The sequence below is a fragment of the Lontra canadensis genome, unplaced genomic scaffold (assembly GCF_010015895.1).
Source record: "Lontra canadensis isolate GAN:19392208 unplaced genomic scaffold, GSC_riverotter_1.0 scaffold27, whole genome shotgun sequence".
In the NCBI taxonomy this organism is placed as follows: domain Eukaryota; kingdom Metazoa; phylum Chordata; class Mammalia; order Carnivora; family Mustelidae; genus Lontra; species Lontra canadensis.
In genome coordinates, this window is record NW_022631021.1 from 12,254,241 (window position 1) to 12,265,691 (window position 11,451).

The window sequence follows — 11,451 nt, forward strand, 5'->3', positions numbered from 1 at the left end:
AAAGGATAGAGAATAAAGAAGCTGAGAAAGAGATACACTACTGGATCAAGAGGGCAGAATTTGAGATATCAATGATACCATAAAACAAAACAATATTAGAATAACTGAGATCCTAGAAGAGGAAAAAGAGAGAGATAGAAGGCATACTGCAGCAAAATACAGTGGAGAACTTCCCTAATCTGGGAATGGAAGAAGGGATTCAAGTCCAGAGAAAGGCACAGAGAAACGCCCCCCCCCCAAATCAACAAAAATTGGTCAACACCTAAACATATAATAGTTGCTTGCAACTATTGCAACACTTGCAAGTTGGAACAAGAGATCCATAACCTACAAGGGTAGAAACATTAGGCTGGCAGCACACCTATCCAGAGACCTAGAAGCCCAGGAAGCACTGGCATGATATATTCAGGATGCTAAATGAGAAATATATGCAGCCAAGAATACTTTAATTTATCCAAAGGATATCATTCAAAATAGGACAGATAAAATGCTTCCCGAACAAAGAAAATCTAAAAGAATTTGCGTCTGTAAGAAACATTAAAGGGGATCCTTTAAGTGAAGGCAGAGCCCAAAAGTTACAGACCAGAAAGGAACAGAGAGAATATACTCTGTACAGGTTATACAACAGCACTAAATTCATATCTTTCAATAGTTACTCTGAATGTAAATGAGCTAAAATTCCCCAATCAAAAAACAGAGTATCAGCTTGGATAAAAAGGCAGGACCCAGGGGCACCTGGGTGGCTGAGTTGGTTAAGCATCTACCTTTAGTTCAGGTCATGACCCTGTGGTCCTGAGATTGAGCCCCGTATTGGGCTCTGCTTAGAAGGGAGCCTGCCTCTCTCTCCCTCTGCATGCTTCTCTGCCTACCTGTCTCTCTCTCTGTCAAATAAATAAATAAAATCTTAAAAAAAAGGAAAAGAAAAGCAAGATACACCAATATGCTGCCTCCAAGAGGCTCATTTTAGACCCAAAGACACCTCCAAATTGAAAGTGAGGGGATAGAAAACAAGTTATGACGCTAATGGACATTAAAAGAAAGCTAGGGTAGTAATCCTTGTATCAAATTAGATTTTAAGCCAAAGATTGTAATAAAAAAATGAGGAAGGACAATATATCATAATTAAAGGTCTATCCACCAAGAGCTAACAACTGTAAATATTTATGCCCCTAACATGGGAGCAGTGAATTATATGAACTAATTAATAACAAAATTAAATTAGTATTTTACCTCTAGGAATGCAAACACATTGATAATAATACAATAGCAGGGGACTTTAACACCCTACTACTCACTGCAATGGACACATCATCTAAGCAGAAGATCAACAAGGAACAAGGGCTGTGAATGACATACTGGACCAGATGGGATTTTACAGATATATTCAGAGCATTTCGTCCTAAAGCAACAGAATACACATTCCTTCCAGTGCACATGGAACATTCTCTAGAACAAATTACATACTGGTTCACAAATGAGGTCTCAAGCGATACCAAAGGATTGGGATCACTACCTGCATATTTTCAGACCACAATGCTTTGAAACTGAAACTCATTCAAAAGAGGAAATTTGGAAAGAACGCAAATATATAGAGATTAAAGAGCATACTATTAAAGAATGAATGCATCAACCAGGAAATTGAAGAGTTTTAAAAATCAATGAGAACAAATGAAAAATGAACACACAACTGTTCAAAACCTCTGGGATACAGCAAAGGTGGTCCTAAGAGGCAGGTATATAGCAATACAAGCCTTTCTCAAGAAACAAGAAAGGTCTCCAATATACAACCTAACCTTACACCTAAAGGAGTTGGGAGACAGAACAGCAAATAAAGCTTAAATCCAGCAAGAACAGAAATAAAAAAGATCAGAGCAGAAATCAATGAAATACTAACCAAAAGAACAGCAGAACAGAGCAAGGAAACTAGGAGCTGGTTCTTTGAAAGAATTAATAAAATCGATAAAACCCTGGCCAGACTTGTCATAAAGAAAAAAGAAAGGACCCAAATAAAATCACAATCTCCCCTTCGGTACAACTGTTAAGAACACAGTATAAACAACTATATGACACCAAATTAGGCAATCTGGAAGAAATGTATGCATTCCTAGAGATGTTTAAACCACCAAAACTGAACCAGGAAGATATAGAAAACCTGAACAGACCCATAACCAGCAAGGAAATTGAAGCAAAATCAAAAATCTCCAAACAAACAAGAGCCCAGGCCCTGATGGCTTCCCAGGGGAATTCTATCAAACATTTAAAGAAGAAGTAATACCTACCCTTCTGAAGTTGTTTCAAAAAACAGAAATGGAACAAAAACTTCCAAACTCATCTCTGAGGCCAGCATTACCTTGATCCTAAAACCAGACAAAGACCCCACCAAAAAGGAGAATTATAGACCAATATTCCTGATGAACATGGATGCAAAAATTCTCACCAAAATACTAGCCAATAGGAGCCAACAGTACATTAAAAGGATTATTCACCATGAATAATGGGATTTACTCCTGGGCTTCAAGGATGGTTCAACAACCACAAATCAATCAACATGATACACAACATTAATAAAAGAAAGGACAAGAACTATATGATCCTCTCAATAGGTGCAGAAAAAGTACAGCATCTTTTCTTGATCAATACTCTCCATAGTGTAGGGATAGAGGGGACAAACCTCAACATCATAAAAGCCACATATGGAAAGCCCACAGTGAATAACAGTCTCAATGGGAAAAACTGAAAGCTTTTCCCCTAAAGTCAGGAACATGACAAGGATGACCACTATGACCACTATTCTTCAACACAGTACTTGAAGTCCTAGCCTCAGCAATAAGACAATAAAAGGAAATAAAAGGCATCAGAATCAGCAAAGAGTATGTCAAACTCTCACACTTTGCAGATGACATGATACTCTATGTGGAAAACCCAAAGGACTACAGCCCCAAATTGCTAGAACTCATAAAGGAATTCAAGTGGCAGTATCAACACACATAAAATCAATGCACAGAAATCAGCTGTATTTCTATGCACTAGCAATGAGACAGAAGAAAGAGACACTAAGGAGTTGATCCCATTTACAACTGTACCAAATACCGTAAGATACCTAGGAATAAACCTAACCAAAGAGGCAAAGTATCTGTATTCAAAAAACTATAGAACACTCATGAAGAAATTGAAGAAGACACAAAGAAACAGAGAAACATTTCATACATAAAATGTCTATGCTACCTAGAACAATCTATACATTCAATGCAGTCCCCATCAAAATACCATCAACTTTTTTCACAGAGCTGGAACAAATAATCCTAAAATTTGTATGGAACCAGATTAGACCTGAAAGAGCCAAAGGAATACTTAAAAAGAAAACCAAAACTGGTGGCATCACAATCCCAGACTTCAAGCTGTTTTACTAAGCTGTATTCTTCAGGACAGCATTGTACTGACACAAAAACAGACACAGAGATCAATGGAACAGAACAGAGAACCCAGAAATGGACCCTCAACCCTTTGGCCAACTAATCTTTAACAAAGCAGGAAAGAAGATCCAATGGAAAAAAAGACAGTCTCTTCAACAAACAGTTTTGGGAAAACTGGACAGCCACATACAGAAGAATGAAACTGGACCATTTCCTTACACCATAAACCACAACAGACTCAAAATGGATGAAAGACCTAAATGTGAGACAGGAATGTATCAAAATCCTAGAGGAGAACATAGGCACCAAACTCTGTGACCCACACCACAGCAACTTCTTGCTAGACATTTCTTCAAGGGCAAGGGAAACAGAGGCAAAAATGAACTATTGGGACTTTATCAAGATAAAAAGCTTTTGCACAGCAAAGGAAACAGTTGACAAAACTGAAAGACAACTGAGAGAACGGCAGAAGATATTTGTAAATGCCATATCAAATAAAGGCTAGTATCCAAAATCTATAAAGAACTTACCAAACTCAACACCCAAAGAATAAGCCAATCAAGAAATGGGCAGAAGACATGAACAGACATTTCTCCAAAGAAGACATACAAATGTCCAGACATGAAAAAAATGTCCACCACTCATCATCAGGGAAACACAAATCAAAACCACAATGAATATCACCTTACATCATTCGGAATGGCTACAATCAACAAGTCAGGAAACAAAAGATGTTGGCAAGGAATCAGAGAAAGGGAAACTCTCTTAGGATGTTGGTGGGAATGCAAACTAGCGCAGCCACTCTGGAAAACAGTATGGAAATTCCTCAGAAACTTGAAAATAGAGCTACCCTATAACCCAGCAATTGCCGTACTAGGGATTTACCCCAAAGACACAAATGTAGTGATCCAAAGGTGCACCTGCACCCCAATGTTTATAGCAGCAACGTCTGCAATAGCCAAATTATGGGAAGAGCCCAGATGTCCATCGACAGATGAATGGATGAAGAAGATATGGACATAATACAATGGCATACTACTCAGCCATGAAAAAAACCTGAAATCTTGCCATTTGAACCATGTGTTGGAACTAGAGGGTATTACGCTAAGTGACATAAGTCAATCAAAGTAAGGCAATTATCATATGATCTCACTCATATGTGGAATTTAAGAAAAAGAGAGGATCACTGGGGAAGAGAGGGAAAAAATAAAACAAGACGAAACCAAAGAGGGAGACAAACCATAAGAGACTCTTAATTATAGGAAACAAACTGAAGGTTGCTTGGGGGAGGAGGGTGGAGGGATGGGATAAGTGGGTGATGGACATTAAGCAGGGCATGTGATGTAATGAGTACTGGGTATTATGTAATACTGATGAATCGCTGACCCCTACCTCTGAAACAAATAATATATATTAATTGAATTTAAATAGAAAAATGAAAATTAAAAAAAGAAAGAATGACAAGGGAAAAGAACACTATGATATTTAATCGTAGGTTTTTATAGGCTTTAAGAAGACAAGAGTTTATAATAAAAAACTGATTTTCTCTAGACTATCCTCTAATTTTTTATTTACTTATTTTCTATCTCTCCAACTAGATTTACTTGAGGACAGAAACCTATTTCAATCAGTGCTAGATACCCAAGTCTGGTACCATGTTTGGCCCACAACAGAAACTTAAGAAATGGTTCAACATAAAATCTAGGAATAAGAAGTGATATTTAAAAAGCAGATTCCAGGGGCGCCTGGGTGGCTCAGTCAGTTAAGTGTCTGCCTTTCGCTCAGGTCATGATCCTGGGATCCAGCCCCGCATTGAGTTCCCTGCTTGGCGGGAAGCCCCCTTCTCCTTCTCCCACTCCCCCTGCTTCTCTGTCAAATAAATAAATAAAACCTTTAAAAAAATAAAAAATAAAACAAAAAACAGATTCCATAAACTAGTATCAGCAGAGTCCAAATAAGATTCAGCAGTTCACCATCAAAAAGAAAAGGAAGCAGTAATCACTTGGGTTTTGTAAGTACATGTACTTACAAAATCAGACTTACTTCAATTTCTTTTCTGATACAGAGAATGTATAGTGGTTTCTTAAAACACTTAATGTTTCATGTCTCATATCTTTTTAGACAAGATGAAGACAACTTAGCTAAATGACAAAATAATGAGCTATATTTCTAAATGGCCAAGATATTACATCCAAAACTGATGATTAATCATTAATAATTAACAAAGTTTTCCAAAGATGTGCTATAAGCTATTCTCAGTGGAGCTCTCAGCTCTATACCAATTACTTTGGTGCTAATCAAATCAAGAGAAAAAAGGAAAAGCAAATGTCAGAAGGACATAATCTGATTCTCAAAATGTATGGGCAGCCAGAAAATGTTGGATGCTACTATAACTTAATCCAGATTTGTAATATAAGGAGTGTGTCAAAGAACTGAGTTTATAAATAATGAAGATTTTGGAGAAAACATGCTTATGTTCCTCAATCTCAATGGTTGGATTAAAAGATTTCCATGATTCTTCTAACACTCCAACTCATGTTCATTGTCTTTTGGATTATTACACTTGACTATCCCCATATATTTGTTGCCACTGTTGTCCCTTTCCTATCATTATAAGAACAACAAAATAGGGCGCCTGGGTGGCTCAGTGGGTTAAGCCTCTGCCTTCGGCTCAGGTCATGATCTCAGGGTCCTGGGATCGAGTCCCGTATCGGGCTCTCTGCTCGGCAGGGAGCCTGCTTCCCTCTCTCTCTCTCTCTGCCTGCCTCTCTGTCTACTTGTGATCTCTCTCTGTCAAATAAATAAATAAAATCTTTAAAAAAAAAAGAACAACAAAATAGAAAAATCATAGGGTAAAAAAAAATAGATGATGAAAATTATAAAAACCTAAGCAGATAAAACACTGAATACATCTCTCCTGTAACTGACTAAATATCTTGAAATTTCTATTTAGAAAATACATTTAGAAATTAGTTAAAAATATAAGGTAAGGGAAAACTGACTTTTTAAAGAGAAAAAGTATGAAGTGAAGGTTCCAAGCAAACACTGGACAAAAATCAAAAGAATCAAGTCTACTTTTCTTTAAAGATACAAAACTCTTCTACCTGAATATAATAATGTCAAATGTGGTTCATGAATTAGCAGACAGTGATGGACTGAAGTTTTACCACCTTATCAGCAAGCACAATGAACAGCTCAGTACCACTTTAATACCACAAGATCACACATACATCCTATCAAAGAAAATCCAACTACCAACTACAGACTAGAAACTCCATAAAATTCTGTAAGAAATAAGATACATGTATTTTGAAGATTTCACTACCTGATTTCACCAAGACTGCCAAAATATTTTAATAAAAATCCATTCATTTTTACAGAAAAATATATTTGGAAATGTACACTTTGAACAATGAAACCCAAAGAGAAATTTCAAATTGTTAGACCATACAAAGTTCTTAAATAAAAAGAATGCATTAATAAGCTTACCCGTTTTAAAATTTTGACCTTGTGCTTCACTGTATCTTCTATATATTTGGTTTTATCATTTGCTGGTGTGTGCTTTGATAACCCAAGCTTTTCATATTCCATTGTTCTATCTTCACTGTGGACTTCAACTTTAGCCTGGTTTTCCAAAATATCTGAATCTATTATTTCAGTCTTTTTATCTTCTTCAGCACAACATTTCACACACACGTATTCTTTGTCTTCTTCTCCCATTTGTTGCGCTTGACAAAGACTTAAACCAACACAATCACCATGAAACCAGTCATCACATCTCCCACAGCCAACCATAAACCTGAAAAGAGGGGAAAAAACTTTAATACATTTTAAAAAATGTTGAAAGTGAGCCTAAATTAAATTTTTAATCATTTTCTGGTATTTGTTTTCTGTCTTTACCCATCCTATTGGTTTAACATGGAGCAAGTTTTCAAAGAACATTCTATGAAGACAGAAATTTTAAGTCAAATATATCCCCTCTAGTATGAATGAGAAAATACAAAAAAACCATAAAGGTAAAATAAAGAGCACCTGATCTTTGTCAGCATACTGCATAGAATAACAAAACTATCAAGTTTCTCCACTGAGAAGGTGGGTTAAGAGCTGTGATAATCTGATCAGAGACAATCCCTCAAAGTAATATTTATCCCACACACCCAAAATCCTACCTAAAACAGAATCACTCACTCAATGAATAATTTTGAATAACAAAAGATCAGAGCAAAAATGCAACTCAAAAACAAAATGGAGACTTAGATTGTTTATTAACCACTTTAACTAGGTCACTATTCTTTGAGTTCAAAATATTCTGGCTCATGGTGTCACAGTGATTATGCTGAAGAATCTTTTTATGTGCTTTTGAGAGCAGACTTCCTTACTACTGACCATGGTTTAGATAATAAAATTGTATCTCTGAATAAAGATTATACATGAAGATACTAATAATTTAGGCTGAATTTTTTAAAATTTTCAATCTCTTCATAAAAGTTTTCCTTTACTACATTTTATCTAAAAAACTTCACTAACAATGAAAAAAAAATCAATGGACACAAGATTTAGGAGTCTAAAAACCTTGTTTTTCTAACTTTAAGATATCTGGAATTACTTTTGAATAAAATGGTATATCAGATGTACAAACAGCAATTTGAGGGATGTTATTTTAATTTCAACCCATTGTTAGGTAGAGAGCGCACTTAATCATGTCTTTTTTCTTTCTTCTTCAGGTAATTCATAATTATGCTTGGAAGGTTAAAATAAGAGATTTACGTATATTCTTTAATGAATTAAAGACTTACTGCTGATTTTGTTAAGAGTGGCACCAACAATGCCAAAACTCATTTTAAGGTAATACAATGAGTGATACGGCCAACTCTCTTGTACCAGAGGTTTTAAGGCTTAAGTTATAAAAATCACTTTCAATCCTTACAAATTTTGAAAAAAAAAAGTCACAGCATTCATTCCTCAACAGCAGCACATTTTTTTTGTCTTCCTCTTGTGTCTTTTTATTGTATATCAAACTATTGCTGTCCATTGAGGACGGTTGACTTCACGTTTATAATTTACCATTCTTCACCCTAACTAGTAATGCCTATGCTAGCTTTATCAAGTCTTCATTTCTCCAAAATGATGGGGGAAAAAACAGAAACAAGAAAACCTTTCTTAGGTAAAAACAAAGCAAAACACAATGTTTTGGATTCATAATCCAGCAAGAAAACTTTCAAACAATGTGGTATTTGTTTGCAAGTTAGAATGGTCTATCTAGGCGTGGGGAGATTTAGATGGGTCCATGTTTCAAGGATACAGATCTTCCAACCAACAAAATAATTTTGAAAAACACAAGTGCACAGTTTCTCTATTTCAGGTTGCAAAGTTGTAAGAACTATTTCTTGAAAGCGGGTAATATGAATGTCTTTGAAATAGTGAAGGAAAGCTGGCAGTCATTTCCCTTTACTTCTACCATCAGGGCTATGATTTCTTATCAAGTCTAGACCAGTTTCAGTAAGACACTACTTAAAAACCTACACACTATGACCATGGCTATGCTGTTACTCCATATTCAACCCTAAGCATCAAATTATAAAGCACATATTTAAAAATTTCAAATTCTTATTTAACCAGGGAAGAGTTGTTTTACGATGACAAAACTAAATAATTATATTTCATCATGCTTCATTTTAAGCTTACTTTGGAAATGTCTCCTGAAACTTGACATTCTGAAAAGCAAATGTCTAATGCCATCTACAGAGATATTTTAATAGTTTAGGATTTTATATAAAAGATATTGCAATTAAATAAAATTCTGAAAAATCGACAAAAATAATTTTCACATGTCCTAGGGAAAAACAGAATTCACTTGAAAATAAAACTGATTTTGCAAAAATGTAAATATAGATCATTTTCAGGTCTGAAAGTTAGAAGTACTACAAATTTTATGAACCATATGGGGGGGAAGGCCTATCACAAAAAGAGAGTATTATTTTCTTCCCTTTTTGTATTATTCCTCATGGTTTAAAAATGTTGGGGGGGGGATAGCAGTATGAATCATATAGCTAACAGAATTATTCCCCTTTTTCTGCTGTGGCCATGAATTTCTGATTACTAATAGGCAAAATTACTTACAGAAAAGACTACAACCTGGATGTTAAATATCCCACTAAAAAGAAAAAAAAAAAATGGAGTTTGCCACTGTTTCAGTTAAGTAAACCAGACAGTCATGAATCAGTTAAATAGAAGAGTTTGAAATATTTGTTGTATTCTTTTACTGTTAAATGTTCATACACAAAATTTAAAAGTAAGAAACTAAATTAGACTTGTAAGACAAAAAATAAAATTCTAATCTTTTTGGTAGAAGCCTTTTAAAATATATTCTTAGAAAACTTTCAAATTTCTTCAAAGTAAATCACAAAAGCAAGCAACATCTGAGAACGCCTTTTCTTAGTATATTTGTGTTATAATTACTAACAATGGACCTGTTACAAGATGGGTGTTCAGTTCTTGTTAAGTGTGTGACAACCTATACCACATTACTGTGAATGTGTATCACTCTTTTCTAAAATGATCTTTTCCACATAAACATTATATCACTGTTTTTATCACTAACAATCTAATCTGCAGACAAAAATACTTATCTGTCAAACTCCTAAAATCTTGAGGAAAAACACTGATCTTTTATTCTGGAAGAAAATTTCTTCTCAGAAAAATATTTCTTATTTGAGTATAAAGCTATGAATCTGTCCTGCTATGGAGATTTTGTTTGTTTCCAAATTTCATCCAATATACTATTATCTACAGCTGGGGCCAGAAACTGCAGTACAAACTAAAAATATAAACACCTTCTGGAGAGGTAGGGAAATACTAGAAAACTGCAAGATAGGCAATATGAAAAGACTCACACTTTTTCCTTCCAAAATGCCAAATGGCCTCTATAAATGTAACTCCAAAAATCATTTTTTAAAAAATGAGTATTAAGTAGTCCACTTTTTAAAATAATGTATATACCTTTGTTACAAGGCTGAATGAAGAAATTAATGGAAGCACAAACAAAAGCTTGATGTGTATATTGTTAGAGTCCATACCTATTGTCCTTAGGATATGTATAGAAGTTACTTATGGTCAAATATTTATTACATTTGGGGATGCCATGAACAAATCTGTATTTAAAAATGTAATTTCCAGCTGGAAGCACAGACAGGAAGCTAACTTCAGTTGTAATATATGTAAAATGCTGAAGTTATAAAATTAGTCCTTACAGCAAAGCTGTCACAAGTGCTAGAAAATGTGATACTAACAAATAGCTTTCCATATGGCTAGTGCATGACATGAATGAAAATTATTTCCAGATATGCCCTTCCTAATAAATTCATAACCTTACACATGGATTAAAATAGGAAAATTACATGCAGTATAACAGGTACTAAGTTTTCTGAGTAAGCTCAATGTATACAAGCACAATACATCAAAAAAGTAATGAAGGCTAGTTAATATGTAAAGAAAAAAAAACAATCAATTACTTAGTCTTCTTTATTTACAAAACTGAATGTGAAATGTTGCTTCCCAAATTGATGGTTTCCAATATCATTATGTATTACTCATGTTAATTATATTGGGTAAACTCAAAATACCTACATATCTAATAGTCTAAGTCATTTTCCACAACGAGGCAAAGAACTCTAGGTTTTATAAAGCAGATACAAAAGGTGGCATTAGGAGGCAGGGAGGAACCACAATGGGACTTAAAATTTATTTTAGGAAAATAACTGATGTTGGTAAAGTTAAGCCATGGTTAAAAAGCCTGGGCAAACTCCTAAGGACCGGGCCATCAGAAGAGCAGCTTATCTGCAACAAAACTACATGGTAACTATTTAACATGACTTCCAATTCTAGGCTTAAGTTTCATTTCAGAAACTCATTCAAGTTAAGCTTCCTATTCCATTACTCTGACCATATGTCAGTGTAATGATTTTTAAGAAGATTCTGGCAGAAAGAAAAGTATTGGCTTAAAAGAACACTTAAAAGCACCACCCAGCCCTTAATTTTG

The 11,451-nt window shown here is 34.8% G+C and overlaps 1 protein-coding gene across 5 annotated transcripts in view; it reads right to left on the reverse strand.

Moving 5' to 3' along the window:
- Nucleotides 1–11,451, reverse strand: part of PHF3 (PHD finger protein 3) — an 86,312-nt gene that overhangs the window by 22,168 nt on the left and 52,693 nt on the right. For all 5 annotated transcript variants that reach the window (XM_032864451.1, XM_032864450.1, XM_032864449.1 and 2 more), the window contains one exon: nucleotides 6,903–7,212. In XM_032864451.1, the coding sequence (XP_032720342.1) occupies nucleotides 6,903–7,212 (310 nt within the window). The remainder of the gene's footprint in view (nucleotides 1–6,902; nucleotides 7,213–11,451) is intronic.